Source organism: Hydra vulgaris, chromosome 15, assembly GCF_038396675.1.
Source record: "Hydra vulgaris chromosome 15, alternate assembly HydraT2T_AEP".
Lineage (NCBI taxonomy): Eukaryota > Metazoa > Cnidaria > Hydrozoa > Anthoathecata > Hydridae > Hydra > Hydra vulgaris.
In genome coordinates this window covers 8,124,026-8,146,823 of record NC_088934.1, presented here as the reverse complement: position 1 = coordinate 8,146,823, position 22,798 = coordinate 8,124,026, and the positions used below count along the sequence as shown (strand labels likewise).

At 27.1% G+C, this 22,798-nt stretch overlaps 1 protein-coding gene and 1 long non-coding RNA gene across 2 annotated transcripts in view; one reads left to right on the top strand and one right to left on the bottom strand.

Moving 5' to 3' along the window:
- The window catches only part of LOC136091445 (uncharacterized), a 33,160-nt gene that overhangs the window by 4,905 nt on the left and 5,457 nt on the right, over positions 1-22,798 (bottom strand). The gene's annotated exons all lie outside the window — the stretch shown is intronic.
- Positions 19,289-21,831, top strand: LOC136091444 (endosomal/lysosomal proton channel TMEM175-like). Its single transcript, XM_065819040.1, has 2 exons — positions 19,289-19,531; positions 19,684-21,831. The coding sequence occupies exon 2, from the start codon at positions 19,878-19,880 to the stop codon at positions 21,576-21,578; it is 1,701 nt and encodes a 566-aa protein (XP_065675112.1). The 5' UTR covers positions 19,289-19,531; positions 19,684-19,877; the 3' UTR covers positions 21,579-21,831.

Sequence of the window (22,798 nt, the reverse complement as noted above, 5' to 3'; positions counted from 1 at the left end):
AATCATTTATTGGAAAAAAAAAGAAGCATGGAACACGTTAAAGAGGCAGTTAAAAATAATACTCTGGAGCAAGTATCTTAAAGCTGATATGACCAAGATAGTCGAATCAGCAACTAAAGAATATGAAAAAGGAACTTTAAGCCAAAAAATTACTGAAATATTTTTAATTGTATAACTTACTTTTATTATAAACAATAAAAAAGATAAAGAATCTATCACCGCCGAATTCGCTACTATTTTTGAAAAACAATTAAACACTTAAAAAAAACCTCATAGATGTACTAATTGTCAATTCCGTCTTGTAAAAGTCCTGATAAGATAAGAATTACTGATGAAAATATTAAAACAGTTATTTCATGCCTAAAATCAAATAAATGCATTTATCATTTTAATATCTCTGCAGAATATTTAAAGCATACCCAATGTGACGCACTAACGCATTATTTGGATATTCTTTAAATGCTTCAGCAAAAAATATAAAATAATAAAGACCCACAAGCGAAAAATGTGTATCTTTTGATCAAATTTTTATAGTCAATTTAAGAATCGCACATTTTTTTAAAAAAGCAACAAAGCGCTCAAGTTGTTATATGCTACTTTTATTTACATTACTTTTGTGAAACAACAAAAAGTAGATTTTTTCCGAGTTTGAGCTTGTGTATAACATATTTCTGGCTTTTACTTCTCTCAACTCCGATGTAAAATGTTCACAAAATACGAAGAATAAAATCTTATTTAGATTAACAAGTTTATTGTGTATTATTTTTGTAGAGTGTTTTAAAGAAACAAAAACTTTTTATGTGTAAAGATTGCATACAAAAACGATTTTAAGTTGAGAGTGTGTGAGGGAGGGGGTGTTCTACCCCACAAAGAAGGTGATTTTTAAGTTATAGTCGGTTTTTTGACGAACTTAGTTGGCTAGTCGGATAATAGACACAATTCAGTCGGTTGAAGTTTAGTTTTTAAAAGCCTTTATTTTTTTTATTTTAAGAAACCAGTTGGTTCTTTTAACGGATTCACCCCCTCCTTCCTTTTTTTAATTTATTGATTTATAAAGTCAAAAGTGCCCTAGCGTGGTGGTGGTGACACTCAAGTTTTAAAAGCACTTATTTCAACATAGCGGTGGAAGTTACGACCTCGAAATTATTAATTCTTCATTTTTATTGCTAACTATATTTTTAAATAGTTCAAATTTAGCAAAAAAATTTTCTTTGCTTTTTGCCTTTCAATAACGTCTTTAAATCAAGAAAAAATTGTAAAATACTTTAAATAGTCAATCAAATCTTTTTATATACAATTTTAGAGTTTTCAGCAACTTGTTGGCCAATATAGTAGATATTGACAAATGCCCCATCCCCGTTAGGGATGGGAGGATACAAATTATGTTAAATCTTAAACAAAGCTTGCTAAAACAATAAATATCAATATGCTTAGCAAATAACAGGAAAAATCAGTTTCAGAAAATTTTCAAATTTCCGGAAAATTACCGGAAATTTTACGGAAATTTGAAAATCTAGTTAAACCTTGTAAAAAATCAATGACCAATCCAAACGATTACCGCGGTATGAACGTTATTCCAGTATTTAATAAATTTAATGAATACCTTATTTTATTCATCTGCTCGGAGATAAAAGAAACTCATCCGTTTCAATTTGGTTTTTATCGGTTATTGCATTTTATTTGGTGTTTTTTTACACGAATCTGGTGAGTTTTATGGTGTTTTAAAATTTATATCAATTTTATAATGCATTTTATGAATTGCTTAAATAATTTGTACTTAAATTGTTTGTACTTAAATTGCTTAAATAGTTTGTACTATAAGAGAGCTGGAGCAAACAGAAGACATAAACTTATCATCGAGTCCCATTTACATTGAAAAAATCGTCAGTTTATATACAAAAATGAAAAGTAACTTAGTACATAATACGAATTTTACACACGTTAGTTACAATATAAATATTAATATAATATAAATGTTAGTGTTAAAATATAACGCAATATATCAAAGATTAACAGCAATATAAAAATATTAAATTTTCTTAACAAAAAAATTAAATAAAAATAAAACTGCAACAAAAGAGAAGTAGTGTCAATAACCAATTTTTTAAATAATTTATATTATTTATGTATTTATTTTAAAAAAGATATTTAAATCAAAGTCATTTTGTAATAAGAGACTCTTAGAATCTTTCCTGAATTGTTCCGAAGAGATGTTTTGAATATAATTTTTTTTTGTAATAAATTTTGAAAAGTGTTTCCATAGAAACGGTCCACGGTATGGGATTTAGTAAGAACTTAGTTTTAAATTAGTTTTTGGTACAATAAAAATGTTAATTGAAAATTTAGTAGGATACTTGTGCGAGATTTCACTAAAGTAAGACTGAGATACAATAGGAGAAAGCCCATGTTTTATTTTAAACATGAATTGTAGAACTTGGTGTATATTAAGTTTATAGATACTTAGGGCAACAAACTTCCTTAAAAGAGGTTCGCAATGAAAAGTTTTGTGAGCACCAAATACAATCCTGCATGTGTGTTTTTGCTTACTATAAAGTTTTTTTAGTTTACCATAATTACTACTACCCCATACAATATTACAGTAAGAGAAACAACTATGAAAAATGAAAAGTATATTTTTTTTAAGGAAGCTATGTAAAGATATGGTTTAGTTTTATATAATATGGAAATATTTATTAAGATTTTATTTTCTAAGTATTTTATATGAGGTTTCCATGACAAATTTTCATCTAGCATTACTCCTAAAAAATTAACGATTGTTTCCTTTTTAATAAATGTTTTATTGATTAAAAGATTAGGTAATTTTAGAGGAACATCATCACCTTTACTAGGTTTGGAGAATAAAATAAATTTAGTTTTTTCTACATTTAACGAAAGCCTATTACTTGTAAACCACTCGTTTTATTTTTAATAGTTCTTCATTAAATATATTAAAGAGAACTTTTATGTTTTTGCTGAAATAAAAAAGATTGGAGTCGTCTGCAAACAATACAACATTTAAAATATTTGATGCTTATAATAAATCATTTATATACAATAAAAATAATAATGGTCCTAAGATTGAACCTTGGGGCACACCACATTTAATGTGTTTTTCTTTTTCAATTTTTTTATAAATAATACATTGTGATCTGTTCGCCAGGTAATCTTCAAACCAAAGTTAGTTTTTACTTTTTACTCAATAGAGTTCCAGTTTTTTTATAAGTACCTTATGGTTAACAGTGTCAAAGACTTTTGACAGATCAATAAAAACTCCTAAGGTAAAATAGTCATTATTATTTATAACAATATTATATTAATAATTGTGTAATAATAATCAAAAATAACTACTTTCCATCAAAGACTTTTGACAGATCAATAAAAACTCCTAAGGTAAAATAGTCATTATTGAATGCATCTGATATATGATTAATCAGTTCGATTACCGCATGGTTAGTTGAATTATCTTTTTTAAACCCAAATTGTTTACTGTATAGCAATCTGTTTAACATCAAATAGTTATAAATTCTGTTGTACATAATTTGTTCCAATAATTTTGAGAAGCAAGGTTAGACAAAAAGAGGTTTGAAATATTAGTTTTGTCACCAAATTTAAAAATCGGAGTGATTACGGCAACTTTAAGTTTTTTTGGCACAACACCTAGTTTTAATGAAAGGTCAAAAATATGAAATAATGACGGTTCAATGATATCAAAAGCTGACTTAACAATATTTACACTAATTTTGTCAATGCCCGCACTTTAATTACTTTTAAGACTATAAAAAGCATTCCTTATCTCGCTTAGATTTCAATTAGATTCTTCCATAAAAGTATTACACGGTTTAATATAAGATTCAAACTTTATGGTACTTGGCGGAATTTTACACGCTAAGTTCGGCCCTACTTCAAGAAAAATGAGTTTAGTTTTTCAGCTATTTTTTCTTATCATAAATCATTTCCCCGTCAATTAAAAGCTTTGGGGGGAGATTATTTTTTACACATTTATTTTTACCAATTATTTGTTTAATTATATATTTAATTATAGGAGTTTTCATTGATCTGTTGCGTTAAAACTGTAGAGTTCGAGGGGAGATTATTTTGGGTAATGTTATCAGTAATTAAGAATATTAGAAAGTGATTTGTTAAATCAGATTTAATTATGCCCGTTCCTAAACGACAGTTTTGAAAATTCTTAGTAACTATATTATCAAGTAATGACGATGTAGTCTTAGTTATTCTTGTTTACTTATTTATTGTTGGTATTAAGGAAATTTAAGTTAAAACCACCAGCTAAGTAAACATGTTTCCGTGTTAAACTAGTTTTGGTTAAAAAACTGCTTAAATAAGTTTTAAATTTTCTTAAAGTACCAAATGGTTGTCTATAAATAGAATTATTACAATATTTTTGGTGGTTTGTTTATAATTTCTATGCGCAACGACTCACAATCTGTTTCATTAATATTAAGATCATTACGTAAAATAAAGTTAATTGATTTAAGGACAAAAATATAAACACCACCACTAGCGTAGTTAAAACGCGGTTGGTGAACTGATACGTAATTACTTAATTCAAAGTTTGAATTTCTTCCGTTAGTTTTAAGCCAAGTTTCCGTGATACAAATTATTTGAAATTCGTGGTTTAGTTGATGCAATAAGAGTTTAAGATTTTTGAACTTTTTGTTAATACTTCGCATGTTTACATTTAATATAGAAAAGTTATTTTTGTTCTGACAGAGATATTGAGTAGATTCAGAAATTGAATAATACTCGCTTTCTAAATTTTTTCCATTAAAATAGTTATCATTACTACCATTCTCATCATTAAAATTAAATGAAATTTTGACCTTCATTTTTATAAGTAAAATTTAAAACAATTAATTAAACAAAGTATTATATAGAAAGTAAAATAAGATTGTAGCATGTATAAATATGCTACGAAAATAATATTTTACTTTTGTTCGCAGCCCAATCCCGAATGATCAACTTATCGTAAGAAATAAATGCATATTATCCAGCCGCTCGTTCAACTTTCATCTGATCCCGAGAGCTTAGAGCTTTCCTAATTGTGACAGTTTCGGCACAAAAATCTTCATTAATATAAATATTTTTACCTTTTAATTGAGATGTTTTTTTTAGAATTTCAACTTCATCTTTATAATCTAACAGTTTTAATACAATTGTTCTTGGTTTGCTTAAATCTCTCTGACCAGTTCTATGATCTCTTTCAACCTAATATTTGTTAACCCCAAATGCTCTTCAAAAACTTTACTGACTTTTAATTCGCTGTCAATCCACGTTTCAAATTCGTTTTCTTTTAACCCGTCAACCCTTAAATTGTTTCTGCGAGATCTATTCTTCATCTCTCTTAGTTTACTTTTTATTTTAAGATAGTCGAAATTATAATTTTGCTTTTCGATGTGAGATGTTTTTTTTTTTCCTGAGAAGTAATAGCTGTCTTAATTTTTTCTTCAAAAAAGTGTTCGTGAAAATTAAGCTTCTTTTGATTACATAATTTTCATATATAAATATATATATATGAAAATTACATACATAATTTTCATATATATATATATATATATATATATATAATATATATATATATATATATATATATATATATATATATGTATATATATATATATATATATACAGTATTGGACAAAACATTTGCAACCATTATCGAACAATGCTAAAAAGTGTTAATTTTACATGTCTTAAAAACAAAACGAACTATACTACCACAGCAAACAGTTTTTTAATAATTAAAGGAAGTATCCAGAAGTTTCCAGAAGTTTCCAGAAGCATGCAGAAGCTTCCAGAAGTTTCCAGAAGAAGCATCTGGAAGCATCCAGTAGCATTCAGAAATATTGAGAAACATTCAGAAGCATCCAGACGCATCCAGAAGCTTCCAGAAGCATCGAAAAGAAGCATCTAGAATCTTCCAGAACAGGTTCACACAGGTTCATTTTACTATATAAGAGACATGTAAATCGACATGTAATTCAGTTAGTATATCAAGTCAATCAGTCAGTTTTATCAAGACAGTTTATCGAAGTGAGTTTTATCAAAGTGTTTTATCGAAGAACATCAATACAAGAAGTGAAATACAACAAGTGTTTCATTACATCAATACAGTCCACATCCAACCAAGACGTTGTGTTCCACAGAGCATTATTGTATCATCACAAGGTAAATGTAAGATGGTAAGCCTTGAGAAGCGTGATTATTTATTTTTATTATTTTTATGACTTCAAGTGCGAAAATGGCTTCCGACAGTCTTGGATTGAAACTGAGAAAGAATATTATTGACGATTACGTAAGTGGAATGTCACAAAAAAGTATTTGTGATAAATATCGCGTGAAAAAATGGACCGTATCAAGACTATGTTCCAAATATCGTTCTACGGGGAAGTTGGCAGCAGATAACAAAGGTGGAAGACCGCGTTCCACCACTTCTAGAGAGGATTCTATGATCGTCAGATCCGTCAAGAAGGATCTCTGGATATCATCAGTCGATATCTGGCGAACTGTCCTGTTCAGTGATGAATCGAAGTTCAACATCATTGGGAGCGATGGCATTTGCCGTGTACGTCAACCGGCCGGAAAACGCCTCGATTTACGTTACTGCCATAAGACCGTGAAGCATGGTGGAGGCAATATAATGGTCTGGGGGTGTTTTTCTGCTAACGGTCTAGGTCCAATACATCGAAACGATGGAATAATGGACCGTTTCATGTATAAAAGTATCCTGAAAGATGTTATGTTCCCTCATGCTGAATGGAATATGCCAATAAAATGGGTTTTTCAGCAAGACAACGATCCGAAACACACTGCAAAAGTAGTCAAGCAGTGGTTTCAAGACAACCTATCGGTGATGGATTGGCCGCCTTAATCGCTGGATCTCAACCCTATCGAGAACCTGTGTGAGATCGTCAACCGCAGAATTAATTGTGAAGGTGTTCGTAATAAGGATCAACTGAACAAATCCAAAAAGCCTGGGCAGCAATTCCACAAAGTTTTATTGATCACCTGATCGAATCTATGCCTCGAAGATGCAAGGCTGTGATCGACAACAAAGAATTCGCCACGAAATATTAATAGCGAAATACAGCTTGGTCAACATTTTGTCGAGTTGCACTTGTTTTGTCCAGAAGGAAATCAACTTTTTTTAATACTTTTGATTAGTTTATTAATTTTCTTGAAGAAACTTGAAAAACTTTGTCTCTAAACAGTTACATAGTTATTTCTCTAAATTGAAAAAATGCATCACTTTTATATAAAGAAACTAAATTAGCATTATTTGGTTGCACTCGTTTTGTCCGATACTGTGTATATACATATATATATATATATATATATATATATATATATATATATATATATATATATATATATATATATATATATACTATATATATCTATATATATATATATATCTATATATATATATATATATATATATATATATATATATATATATATATATATATATATATATATATATATATATATATATATATATATAGTGTGAATATGTATATATATATATATATATATATATATATATATATATATATATAGTGTGAATATGTATATATATATATATATATATATATATATATATATATATATATATATATATATATATATATCTATACTATATATATCTATATATATATATATATGTATATATACATATATATATATATATATATATATATATATATATATATATATATATATATATATATATATATATATATATATATATATATATATATATATATATATATATATATATATATATATGTATATATATATATATATATATATATATATATATATATATATATATATATATATATATATATATATATATATATAGTGTGAATATGTATATATAGTGGTGAAAAAAAAAAAATAGACTAAACATTTAGAAAAATGCTTTTTATTCACAGCAATTGATGTTAACTGATATTTATTTTTATGTTTTTATAAACTTTATTGTTAAAAATCATATTTTTTTAAAAATTACGAAGTTTTTTTCAATTTTCCTCACGTTACTAACAATTTTGTTTAAAGTAGACGGAAATTTACTGGAAAAAAATAATAAATACAGAAATTGTTAATTTGATCGTATATGTAAAAAAATCAAGAAAATTCAATGTTAATAAAACAAGTATTTAACAAAAAAAATTAAAAACAATTAAGAACAAAAACAAACTTTTCTTTTTTTCTAAAAAGGTTTATCAATCACTAAATATAATATTCACAGAAATTGCCTAATATTTGTTGCATGTCCTTTATTTTTTTAATTTCGATTAGTCTTTTGGCCATGCTGTTGACCAATTTATGGCATATTGATAGTGGAATAGCGTACCATGATGTTTTCACAGCCTCCCACAGATCCCTTATGTTCCGAGGCTTTTGTTTTGTAACCTCATCCTTTACAATTTTCCATAAATTTTCTAATGGATTTAAATCTAGCGATTATGCTGGCCAGTCCAATTGTCTTATACCATTTTTTTGGAACCATCTCTTTGTGATAGAAGCTGTATGTTTTGGATCGTTATCTTGTTGAAATATCTTGAGCCGCGGCATATTATCCTCAGCATAAGGAAGCATTATTTTTTTAAGTATTTTAGTATAAATATTAGCTGTCATAGTGTCTGTTATTAAACCAATACCAGATGACGAGAAACATTCCCACACCATAATGCATCCAGCACCAAATTTAAGTGTTTTTTTAGTGTAATGTAGGTATTTTTATTTGGTAGTCTGCGGAAAAACTGCTTACCATCTGATCCAAAGATATTAAATTTAGATTCATCTGTCCACAAAACTGTGTCCCGTTTCTTATTTGTCCATGCATAAAATTTATGACAAAACTCTTTTCTGGCTTTTATGTTAAATTAGTAAAAACACTTATTTAATTTGTAATTGACTTCAACAGCATGTTTCTCCATCAGTAGGTTCATCTGAATGTCTTAACATCAAAAAATTTAAATTATAGAAAAATTATTTCACAGGAAGTTGGGAATTGTTATAATTAATTATGTAATAACTGAAGTATTTTGCAGCCAGGAAGTTGCATCAACTACATTAGGTAATTAAAAAATCATGAATATATATATATATATATATATATATATATATATATATATATATATATATATGTATATATATATATATATATATATATATATATATATATATATATATATATATATATATATATATATATATATATATATATATATATATATATACAATACTGCTCAAAAATTTAGCACACATTAGATTTATGTTGCGTTTTTTTCTTTAAAAATGAAATAAAAGTAAAAAATAAGAAATTTAGGGTTTTTTAAAAAACGAAACATTTATTTGACTTTTTTAATTACATTAAGAGAAAAACAACTAAAAAAAACACATGTCTGCCACTAAATATCTTTAATCAAAGTTAGTATATAAAAAAAAAATTAAAAAAAAGCTGCTCATAAGTTTAGCACACCTGGATTTAAGTTTGCTTTAATAGCAAGATCAATAAGGGATATGTCCACCTTTGTTCTTTATGCATAGTTCACGTCTTCTTTTAATTAAATCAAAAAGTTTTCGGCAATAATCAGTTGATAAGCTGTCGAACGACTCTTTCAAACTTTCCCTAAGATGTTCAGCTGATGTTACGGGAGCTTTAGTGAGTTTGCGGTCCAGTACAGTCCGTATATTTTCGATTGGATTTTGGTCAGGTGATCTAGCTGGCTACTGAAGTACCTTAATGTTGTTTTCTTGAAACCAAATAGTCATCGTTTTCGCCTAGTGACAAGGAGCGTTGTCTTGTTGAAACTGCCACTCCGACTCATTGCTAAAAAAGATGTCTCTAGTCGGGATTAAATGATTTTCAAGTGTTTCTTTATATTTATGTCAATCCATACGACCATCGTATAAGCAGCAGAGACCTGGGCCGTCATAAGTGATGCAACCCCATATGCCTACAGAACCTCCACCACCTTGTAGTCGCGGCACAATGAAGCGACTACGAAACATCTCATTATAGTGTCTTTGGATAATCACTCTGTTCTTTCGGTTAATAACTGTAAAGTTTGATTCGTCACTAAATATTATTCTTTTTAGTTCATAGTTAGTCATTTTTAATATAGCTCAACAAAATTTGATACGTTTTAACCGATCAATTGGTTTAAACATTGGTTGGTTTTTTAGCAGCAACGTAGCAACAAAGTTTTCAATTAATCAATCTTCTATTTACAGTTTATCTTGAGATATGATTTTTTAGAGCCAAATTTACTTCTTGTGCAATCTCTTTGGCTGAGTATTTAGGGTTTTTTCTTGCAATTCTATAGATACTATTATCATCGGTGATACTTGTTATTCTTGGTCGTCCAGATCGGTTTTTGTCTGCAGTAGTGCCAGTTTTTTCAAATTTTTGAATTGTTCTGAGTACACATGAACGAGATGCAGACTTTAGAGTTCGAGCAATTTCAGAACTGTTGAAACCACCAAGGTGTAGTCCTACAATACGCTGTTTTATTTCAGAGCTAATTGATTTTTTTCCCATCTTATTGGTCAAATTATGGACAAAATTTAAGCGAAAAATACCAAGTTTATTTCAAATGAGATAATACATACTATGTATATCTTAGAAGCTTTTGTTCAGTTAAAATGTAAAAATGGATAGTTAAATTTACTTTTTAGTAAAAATTTGACGTCAAAAAGTAAAGAGCGGCAGTTAAAAGACAATAGAAGTGCAAGTGTGCTAAACTTATGAGCAGCTTTTTTACACCGCTTTAATTAGCGGTCTCTGTTTAAGTTAAAAATAGATGGTTAAATTAACGTAATTTTTTTTTCTTTTTTTTTTCTTTATAAGGTATGTTTTAATTAACTGTAAAAAAAAAAAACTGAAATGGCATAAGAAGTTTACCGCCTAAAAATTCAATTAAAAGAAGAAAAATGAAACTTAAATCTTATGTGTGCTAAATTTTTTAGCAGCATTGTATATATATATATATGTAGAATAACTCCAGATTAGATTTAAAAAACTGGCAGATTAAATGCAAAAAATTACGTGAATATAGTCAAGGCTTTGTTCCAAATAGTCAGCACAATATCTTCTTAATACCATAAAAACAGTGGAACTGTATCATACCTAGGGTCCAAATTAGCTCTTAAGCAAGGAGTTAGACAAGGATCGGTTCTCTCATCCCACCTGTATAACATATACACTGAAATGCTACTCGAAACTATAAAAATCAAGACAATGTTTGTTCAAAACCAATAAAGTTTTAATATATGGAAACTTTACTGGTGTTCTTTACTATTTATCCGCGGTTTAAACAATAAAATAACTTTTGAAATCAATAATTCCCTGCTTAATTATGTTTCAGTAAAACACTTTTTTGATTGATATAAAGGAATTATGTAACATTCATAAATTTAATATGAAAAACTTATTGCTGGTTAGAATTCAGAAAATGTAATTTCTAAAGATACCTTTCAAAATTGAGTAAAAGCTGTTTAATGATGGAATGCAAAGAAAGAGCAAACAATGTTTTAAAATGCTCTTTAAAAATGTATTCCTGAATGATTTTTTTAAATTTTATTTTTATATTCTTTTATTCTTTCTTGCTTTTAAAATATATCTATCAGCCTATAGATCCTTATCAACATTTATTGAAAAAAAAAATTACTGGATACAGTAAACCAATTGTGACTGAAATGGTTTACAACAACTTTTATTTATACGACTATTTTTTTCATAAAGTAAAATGGAAGCGTTGTTTCAAATTTTTTTTTAGAAGATATGAGATAAGAGTAGTATGTCCAAACAACGCATTTCTCATATCTCCTATGCGCATGCAGCAGCTCTAACAATACTACAATAAGTGATAAAACGGTCAATAAGGAAGCTTCAATGTTTCTGGCACTTCTGATGACACAATTCCAGTAAAACTGAAGTTTACCGAGTTAGCAGTTAGTACTAATTGTATCAACAATATATATATTTTTTTTAATATAAAAAAAAAAATTAGCAACTAAATGAAACATTATAATTAGTTAAATACACGAATATTTTAAAAACTAAATTACACTACCTATATGTTTAAAAAATCCTTTTATCAATTTAATAAAGTTTATTATTATTATTTTTTTTTCATTTATTTCATAAAGTTCATTAATTTTTTTGCAATGTAAATTGATTTATTATACTTCATTCTGTTTAGTTTTTATGGCAACAAAGAGAAAAATTTTATTAGTGAATAAAACTCGTTATATATTATCTTAAACTTTAAGATTCATCCTTTTCGGAGAAAGCTTTAAAAGGATTAACAAATTTAGAAAAAATCAATTTTCAATAACTTTGCATACGCTCTTAAATTTTCATTACAAATTTTTTCAAGATTTTATTTTATATAGTATATACAGTGTTTTACACAAGGGCTTTTAGAGTCCTCTTTTTACAAAGGAGAACACGCTAATGTTTAAATTTTAAAAAATGGTGCTCCTATTTGTCAAGTACTTTTATAGCAGTCGTTGCGCAATGTTAAGTGTTTTGGCTCAGAACCAAAAAGTTACAGGTTCGCTGCCGGTGTCACGAAATAAATATTCCCCATTATAAAACTTCCCCCGGCCGAAATATACTTTCCGGGGGGAAAGTTTATTTCGAAATAATATTCCCCTCTTCTATAATTTTTTTCTCCATCTGCGAAATAAAATTTCCTCCGTTGCATTAGTTCCCCCTAAATATTTTCTTAAATATACAAATTGAAATGATTGCGCAATAAAATATTAAAGAATGATCTAATTAAATACTAAATCTTAATAAAAATATCTCTTTAAATGCTAAATTAACTTACATAAAAAACAAAGTTTCAATTGAATCAAACGCATCAATAAAAAAAAAAATAATGTCAGTTTCAAACTATGTTAAAGCTCAAATGAGATAACTTCTCATTTGAGCTTTAACATTTAGGATTAACAAGTCTAACAACTTCTCATGTTAGACTTGTTAATTCGAAGGCACTACAACCGAATGCATCGGACTGCGGTGTTTATCCAGCTGTCTTGGCATTTCAGTTGGCAATTTATAGAAAAGATGGTATGGCAATTTATAGAAAATATGGGGAAACATTTGTCACGCGACACCGGCTCTAGCCAAATAAGCGACATTTTTTTTGAAGTACCTTAATATCTAAAAAAAATAAAATTAAATAAAATTTATTTATTTCGTAGTTTTTACTTTTGTCGCCGCGTTTTACTTTAAATATTTTTAATTTTTTTCTTTTGAAATAGCACTCGTACGCAAAAAGAATACTCTGGTAACTCTACTTAAGATTTTTTAGTTGGTTCGTTTATGACTTAATTATTTTTATGAACTTTAATAATCAATGTTCTTATAATTTTTATTTTTAATATTCAAGCCAGCAGGCTAAATAAAAGGTTGTTTATATGCATATATGATTTTTAAAAACCAAAACTATTCATTTGCTGTAAATACATTTTGCTGAGAGAACTTTTTACTTGTCAGTCCATGTATGTATTTGTAAAAAAAGATCCGAACCTGTCAACTGATGCATGTACTTTCAATGATATATAAATCAATTTTTACGAAGTTTGTAAGCTGATTTAAAATAAGTTATCGGTACTGCTTTTTTTTTGGGAATGATGGGGGATTATTTTTGCTAAAAACTATGTTAGAGTGACTTTTGTTTAAATCGAATTAATTTAAGAGCTAATTTCAAGTTACTTCACTTGAGTTTTAAAAGTCTTTTCATACTATTGTTGTTTCAAAGTTTTTTTCAAATTCAGGAAGCATAAAACAGGTTTCAAATTCATTAATGTTGACAACATAGAAAGATCATTAGCTTCATTTTAAAACGTCTAAGTGACTTAAAAATTATGAGATCTGAAATGTATAATTAAGTACAATTAATTTTCGTTGCCTAAAATGTAAAGTTAAAGGAAAATGTAGGGTAACTCGGGGCAAATTGAGACAGCGGGGCAATATGCGACAGTTCGCGTTTATCATGATGCCAGCCCTACTAATTATTATTTGCAAGATTTTTAAATATGCAGTTGTGTTCAAAAACTATTTTGTGTCAAGAAAAATATATTGAAATAAAAAGTTGATTAGAAGGGGAATCATTTCATCCCTCGGCTTCGCGAAAATTATTTTTAAGTGTTGTTATTATATTTTTTCCTAGCCCTTTTTGATCTCACTGAGTGGAAAAGCTTTTTATGTTTAAAGTTTTTTTTTCATTAGAATCTTTAGGCCTTTTTCTATCATTTCCATTCTTTTGTATTTTATTTCTTCAATAAAATAGTCAGGAAATTAGGCAATTCGATGCCAACATGATGCGGGGCAAAACGAGACATTCTGTTTGTATTTGCTTTGCCGATATCTAATATTATGTTTATTTAATGTTTTACATTAAAACAACAAACATAACAAATATTAATATTTACATGCTGTAGATTTAAATTTACTATACTGTATTTACTTACTTTTTATTTTATTAATTGAAATGTTTAGTTGTTTTCTAGTATAGAATTATGTTTTATATTTTGTTAACTTATATTTAAACATTATAAATATTTAATCAAATTGAAGCAAATAATTGCCTGATATTTATATTTATTATGTTTGTATTTTATAATCTTATTGTATTGTATATGTAATTGTAATGTAATAAAGTAAGTAGTATATAAAATATATAGTGAGTAGATTTAAGCATATAGGTTATTGCTGTAAACTATAAACAAATTACAAATAATTTTATGTGTACTTTAAATACATAAGTTCAATATATGCATGTATGGTTTTATTAATTCTTGTAGTTGTTCTAAATATATATATACATATATATATATATATATATATATATATATATATATATATATATATATATATATATATATATATATATATAAAAATATATATATATATATATATATATATATAAAAATATATATTTATACATATATATATATATATATATATATATATATATATATATATATATATATATATATATATATATATATATATATATATATATATATATATATATTTAGAAAGTGAAATATGGTTAGAAACTATATAAGAAAAACTGATCGTGGCAATTTTTCTGAGCAGAGCATGTTATTGGCAATCGACTCCGTAAAATTAAAGGAAATGTCACTGAGAATAGCAGCTTTGACATTTAGTGTAAATAAAGATGCTTTACATAGAAGGATTCAAAGAAAATTAAAGAATTTAGAATCTTGTAATATTCATAAAAGATCACTTGGTTCATTTAAAAAAGTAATGCCAGACGATACTGAAAATAAATTAGTTAGCTACATTAAAGAAATGGATTTAGTTTATTAAAGGTTGTCGATAAGTGACATTCAACAAATTGTCTTCTAGTATGTAGAAAAGTATAACATAGTTCATCCATTTAATAAATATAATGGTGTTGCAGGAAGAGATTTTGTAAGTGGATTTTTGAAGAGACATCCAGACCTTTCAATAAGAAAACCTCAGGGGTTGTCTTTAAATTGTATTTATACGATTATATAGGGGTTGTATTCATCGTATTTCTTGCTAATTCTCTTAAAGATCTGTTTTGTTTATCTTTATTTAAATCACAAAAAAAAAAATCTGTCTCATGGGTAGGTGCTGTCAATAAATGATCTCTGGTGACCAAACCACTGCAGTTTTGCAACTCATATTTTGTAAGCTTCAAGTAAGATGGTAAAATATTTGAAAAATATTAAGTTATTTTTTCAAAAGTTATTTTTTCAAAAGTATTAGATAAATTAGTGCTTAAGTGTCTCATTTTGCCCCTCGTAACGCTATCATTAGAAAACTAAAATTAAACTTATTGTGCAGTCGCACAACAACACACCAGGTTTAAGTTTTAAATGATTTCGTAAAAGAAAAATGAATAATTACGTAAGCAACTACTACACGAGTATAATTTACAAGTTAAAAAGATTATCATCTGTGCAAATATTTTAGTTGACTTTAAAGTTTTATAAATGAAAGACACTATCTGATGTTTCACGCAATGAGACAACATAGCTATGAAGAAAGGGTAATCAAACTCAACCAAACTAGTCTAACTTTACGTCAACAAAGGGGCGACCTCATTCAACAATTTAAAATATTAAAAGGAATCGACTAAGTGAAATGGTATGTACCAACAACCACAAGAGAGTCAAGAGCTGGTCGTAGAGGAAAACTGAGCAAAGAATTAGTCCGTAATAGCGCACTGCAAAGTAATTTCTTCACTAACAGAATCGTGAACTATTGGAACTCGCTATCCGACTATACAGTGAACTCAGACATACAGTGAACTCAGAAACAGTCAACGCATTTAAGAATTAAAAATCTCGAATGAGTTAAATAAATACTTTACAAATATTGGCCCGAACCTTGCTAAAAAAATTATAACCACATCCAACTCTTTTCATATATATCTTAAATCGTTAAATGACGTAATACTTGACGATAGCGACTTTTCTCTTAAAAAATATGAAACAGTCTTTTCTTTTCTTAAAAAAAATAAATCACCTGGCTTTGATGACGTTTCTAGTAATATAATTATTTTAAACAAAAATTACATTTCCAGACCTTTGATTCATATTATAAAACTTTCAATTAATGAAGGTATTTTCCCTGAATCACTAAAGTTGGCAAAATTATGCCCAATTTACAAAAACAATGATCAATCAGAAATCTCTAATTATAGACCTGTATCAGTACTTTCTGTATTTTCCGAAATATTTGAACGTGTAATCTATAATAGAATTTATAACCATTTTAATGAAAATAATTTATTTTAAAACAGTTTGGTTTTCGAAAAACCCATTCAACTGAACACGCAATAATTGAAATAGTAGACCAAATTACTAAAGGATTCGAAAACAATAACTTTACTCTAGGATTATTTATTGACCTATCAAAAGCATTTGATACGGTTGATCACCTCATTCTTTTAGAAAAAATTAAACACTATGGAGTAATAAATAAAATCTATGATTGGTTAAAAAGCTACCTCACTGAAAGAAAACAATATGTTATTAATAAGGAATCAGGTGAACTAAAAATTATGTGTGGAGTTCCGTAAGGGTCAATTCTTGGTCCCTTGCTGTTCTTGATCTACGTAAACGATTTGCATAATGCTTCAGCAAAACTTAACGCGATAATGTTTGCTGACGACACAAATCTTTTCTTATGAAAAGTGACATTAGGCAACTTTACTCTGACATGAACTATGAATTAAGGAATGTCAGTGAATGGTTTAAGGCTAATAAACTGTCACTCAATGTAGATAAAACAAAGTATACTCTATTCCATAAAAAATCACAACAAGAAAACCTTCCCTTAAAATTACCAAATTTAATTTTAGATGATAAACTAATCGAAAAAAATGAGTCAATAAAAATCTTAGGAATTCTTATTGATGAAAATTTATCATGGCTTCCTCACATAAATTATATCCAATCAAAAATTAGTAAAACAATTGGTTTGATGTACCGTATTCGCCCTTATGTAACATCAGAAAGTCTGAAACTTGTATATTTTGGCCTAATACATTGTTTTATTTACTATTCCAATATTACATGGGCTAGTACTCAACCAACAAAACTTAAAAAAATATTTTCTCTACAAAAACATGCATGCAGACTTGTATATAAGAAAAAAAATTATATGAACATGCAAAACCACTAATGAAAGACATGCAAATGATGAGTATATATAAAGTTAATATTTACCAACACTTAATTTTTATGTATAAATATAATAACAGCCTGATTCCAAAAACCTTTAATAATAAATTTACGAAAAATGTTAACAATAATTACTCTCTTTGAATAAATCAATGGAATACTTATAAATTGCCTAGAATTAGGAGCAAGTAATCTGAATATGGAATAGCATACCGTGGACCGATACTATGGAACACATTTCAAAAAACTAAACATTTAAATACGGTAAAATCACTAAACTCCTTTAAGTTTCTAATAAAAAATGAAATTTTTTAACATTATAAATAATTTTTTAATTTTTCTAAATAAACATCAAGTTCCATTATTTTTAGTTTTTTCTATTTTTATTTTTTTGTTTGATTGTCTCTTATTTTTATCTTTAAAATAATTTGTCAGTATTTTAAATGACTATCGTTAAAATTATATTGATACTATTTACTTTCTTTCTTTAAATGTAAATATTTATGAAAGTTTTTATCTTTTTATTATATTGGAACTGTACATAGTGTTTTTAACAATCTTATTCTATTTTAAACTTGTAAAGCCCACATAGGGGCTCTATGAAAAGATTGTGGTGACTTTAGTCATCCATATCTTCTTTGAGCCCCTGCCTGTTTTTTATAAATCAACTTTTTTTTTTTGTATGTAAATGTTTCTTTGTAACTATGTTTTCTTATTATATAAACAGCAAATATATATTTAAAAAAAAAAAAAAAAAAAAAAAAGAATCGGCTGGAAAACCTCCAGCATAGTTGCTACCGTGGCTTATCCTTGGATGGGTTACTTCGTGTGAGCCGATAAGCTCGCATTACAACTTATTATAACTAACTTAAAACTAACTAACTAATAAAAGACACTACCTGATATTTTACAAATGAAAGACACTATCTGATATTTTATAAATGAAAGACACTATCTGATATTTTATAAATGAAAGACACTATCTGATATTTTATAAATAAAAGACACTATGAAAGTTAAAGGCTTTCGTGTTGACTGAGTTGGTAAAAAAAATGTTCTCAGAATATATTTCGAATATATTTGAATAAATTCTAAATATATACTGAGTAAATTCCACGTTCTATATACTTAAATCTATTTAAATATTAGACCAATTTAAAAATTTTTGGTCCTAAAAATGGACAAAGAAAAAATCAATTTCTGTTGATGCGCAACTAGAAGTAGTTTAGTTTTTTGTTGTTTTCTCAAAATCAGTTTACTCGGACTTTCGTTTTGCAAACGGGCGCGTTTTGCAAATGGGCTCTCCATTTAATCTTACTGTATATTCTTATATTGTAAAAATTTTTGTTGCCAATCACTGTATATAAAAAAATAATATCGTCAGCAAATTTGTAAACAAAGATAATATTTTGAGGTTTTTCAAAACCTTGTCTTTATCTAGCACATAATAAATTTTAATTAGCTCATAAATTAATATAATTATATAATAGTTCTGAATTACATTTTATTACGATTATATAATTTAAGTACTTATTTTATTATTTTTCAGTAAATTTTTTTTAAACGAATTGACGATAAAAGAAGAAAGAAAGAAAAATAATCTTCAAATAAAAATAAGTAAAACTTTGTCATGATAACATTTATTTTTAACTTATCAATCTTTGTGATATTTTTTTTAGATTTGACAAAACGCGCTTGTTTGTATAAGTAAATGTTAAAGCGCTGTTATAAGATCAAGCTTCGTAACTTCTGCATTTTTTTTCTGAACAAAGTAAGCAAGAGAAATTACAATAGCTACAAAAAGGTACAACAAAAACTTTTATTAAAATTCTTTAATTATATTTTATGTTAAAAATTTATTTACAAAATAAATTAAAACTTTATTTACATGTTATTATTACTACCTGTTAAGTAATATAAATTAGTGCTTATACTTAATAATATTACTGTTCTAAGAGGGAGCTATCAAAATAAAACGATCACGTGGACAGTCATTTTCAAGAACGTTTACAACAAAAACAAAACAACAAAAAGATTGAAAGAATAAGTTGTTTAAAACGATCGATGTTAAGAACAGTTAAGAGTTAATAGCGAAATAAAAGTATAAATAAAACAAAGTAAAGAAAAAATTAATAATTAATATATTTGAAATGGTATCAGAAAACGAATCTTTTTCCAAAACTACTAACTCGACAAATTTCGATGAAAATCTTGACGAATCACTTATACAGAAGAACAACTTAACAAAATCGGAACCTAAAATATTCTTACGTCTTTTTAAGAAACGAAAAGTTCTTTCAGAAGATCAGAATGAAGTTTCAATGGCGTTAGTTAACTATAAAAATAAGTTAAAACATCTGGAAGAACATTATGATATTCATGTGAATGACATAATGCCTGATTTACTTCATCGCGGCGACATCGTATCGCCACAACGAATGCTTGGTTATGTTGATGCCATGATGGCTACTTGCGCAACATTTTTAGTAATTCCATTGAGGAAAATAAAAGATATAAGCCCTAATCATTTTTTAGGCGATCATTTATACGAAAATCGAACGGAGTTTATTATGTTTTTACTTGGTTACTTAGTTGTATTAACGATATGGGAATCTATCAATATAAGATCGTTGCTCATAAAAAGAGTTGACGACATTCTGCTTTTTATGACTATGTTCACAATGTTTCTAACGTCGTTGTTACCGTTTTCTTTGTCACTCGAAGGACATTATCCTGGAGAAACAATTTCTGTTTGGATTACATGCTCGTTACTGGCGCTAATCGAACTTACTGATTTGTGTGTTTTATTTTATTCTATGGAACATCCCAGTATTTTACACGTTGAATTGCATACTTGGACAAAAGTTGAACGACGCAGGTTTCGAAATATGCTATGTTTACAAAACATTTTTAATATTGTATTTTTTATAATGGGCAGTTTATTTATCTTACTCAACCACGTATTAGCTTGGGTATTCATTGCCATGATAATTCTGATGCCACCATTTAAAAAACTTTTTTTTTATATCAGACGTCATACAGTATCACAAACAAAAATAGAAAAATCTCCGTTCTTTTTTCATTTCACAAAAGGAAATATTTCAATAGAACGCGTCACTGCCATGAGTGACGCTGCCTTTGCAATAATTGCTTGTATTTTAATTCTTGACATTACGATTGATGAATTTCCTACTTATCAAAACGTTTTAAATCACGGTTTGACGTACGAATTAATGCATATGAAAAAAGATTTCTTTATTTACTTTGGAATTTTTGCAATTATTTCAACTTTATGGTATTCGAACCATGGTGTCTTGCATTTGTTTAAGTCAACAAATGTCATAATAGTTTATCTGCAAAAGATTTCACTTGCTTTAGCATGTTTAACACCACTTGCTGGAAACATGGTGGTTGTTTACGCTACTAATCAAAATCGTGATGCCAAAAAAAGCATTCTTGTTACCTCTTTGGTAATTTTTTTTTCAAGTACTTTTAATCTGATAATTTTAATATACGGCTTGTACACTAAAGAAAAATATTTACATTGTTGGGCAGTCGGTAATATGAAAAAAAACAAATATCAACAAATATATACTGTCTTAAAAGCAGCTAATTTTCCATTCTGGTCCTTTTTGTGCACTTTGGGATCACGTATGCCAGTATCTATAATTTTTTATATAATGTGCGGTTGCTTTTGTTGCTCTATCGCAACTTTTATTGGTTTAAAGCTGATTTTTGATAGACTCATTGGTAAAAAAAAATTTCTTTTACGAAAAATTACTGACCCAAAGATCCCTAAAAATTCAGAAGATATTCCCACAAATAGCGAAAATGCTAAAAATGAAGATTAATTAACCTACTGAAATAAAATGATAACCTGAAATTGAATGAAGTGTACGAAATTGATAACCTAATTTGAATTCATTTTTCGAAGTAGGAAATAAAATTCCTAATTTGAATATATTTGATATATTTTCAAACAACTAAATATATTTCAATATCTTTTACGATATAAATTTTAATATTATTTTAACAATAAAGTTTTTCTATTATTTTTTACCTGTTCTTTCTATTTATTGAAAAAGAATTTTATTGTGAATTAAATGAAAATTTTGATTAAAACCAAAAAAGGTTATAAAGAAGTTGTTCGTTAAAAATATTTTGTTAACAAAAATGCATAAAATTTGAGCTATATAAAGTTTTATCAACTTTATATAGTTCAAATTTTCTTTAGAAATTTTTAAAATATATAAATTATAATAATACACAATAATTATATTTATAACTTTATTACTTTTATTTTAAAAATAATAGTGGATTATAAATGATAAGTAATCAATTGTATTTTTAGAATATTTTGACAATGCGAAGTGATATAGCTTGAAATTAAACTTCATCAGCGTTATCATGATATTCATCTCTTCTAAAAAAAATACCTTCATAAGTTTTAGAACTAATTGCAAGTGCTCTGTAACTCTATTTAGCTATTAAAATTTCAAAAAAATAATTAAAGTGAAAGTATTTAAATACTTGGAATTTATGTCCTCTAAAATAATTCCATAATAATCTTCTGAACCAGCAGCTATATCTCTTTTTTTGGAACGTTAGAATCATAGGTCATACTTTAAAACCACTATGAGGTATAGTGCCCTTCACAACAGATTGCATTCATCTTAATATGTCGTAAAAAAAAAAATCAATATAAGAAGAAGTAATTTATGTAATACTGAACTATTAAATATGCTGAGTTGCACCTTTATTCTTTGAAGTAAAAAATCTAAGGTAGGGGAGAGTGGGGTGAGATAAGACAAATTTTTTTGTTTGTGTCCTGTGCTTCATATTTTCTACAAAAAATATAAAATTGGTTTAAAATTATAGTCCTCTGAATTGTTTTAAAAAAAGTTTTAGTAAAATCGTTCAGAAAAAATTGTAGAGAGTTTAAGCGAGGAATGTTATCTAAACTATAAGCTGTAAAAAAATTTAAGCAACAAATTACATTAACAACGGATGACAAAGTGATTTGGAAGTCTAACAACGGATTAACCTGTTTTTCTAGAATATTAAAAAGAGT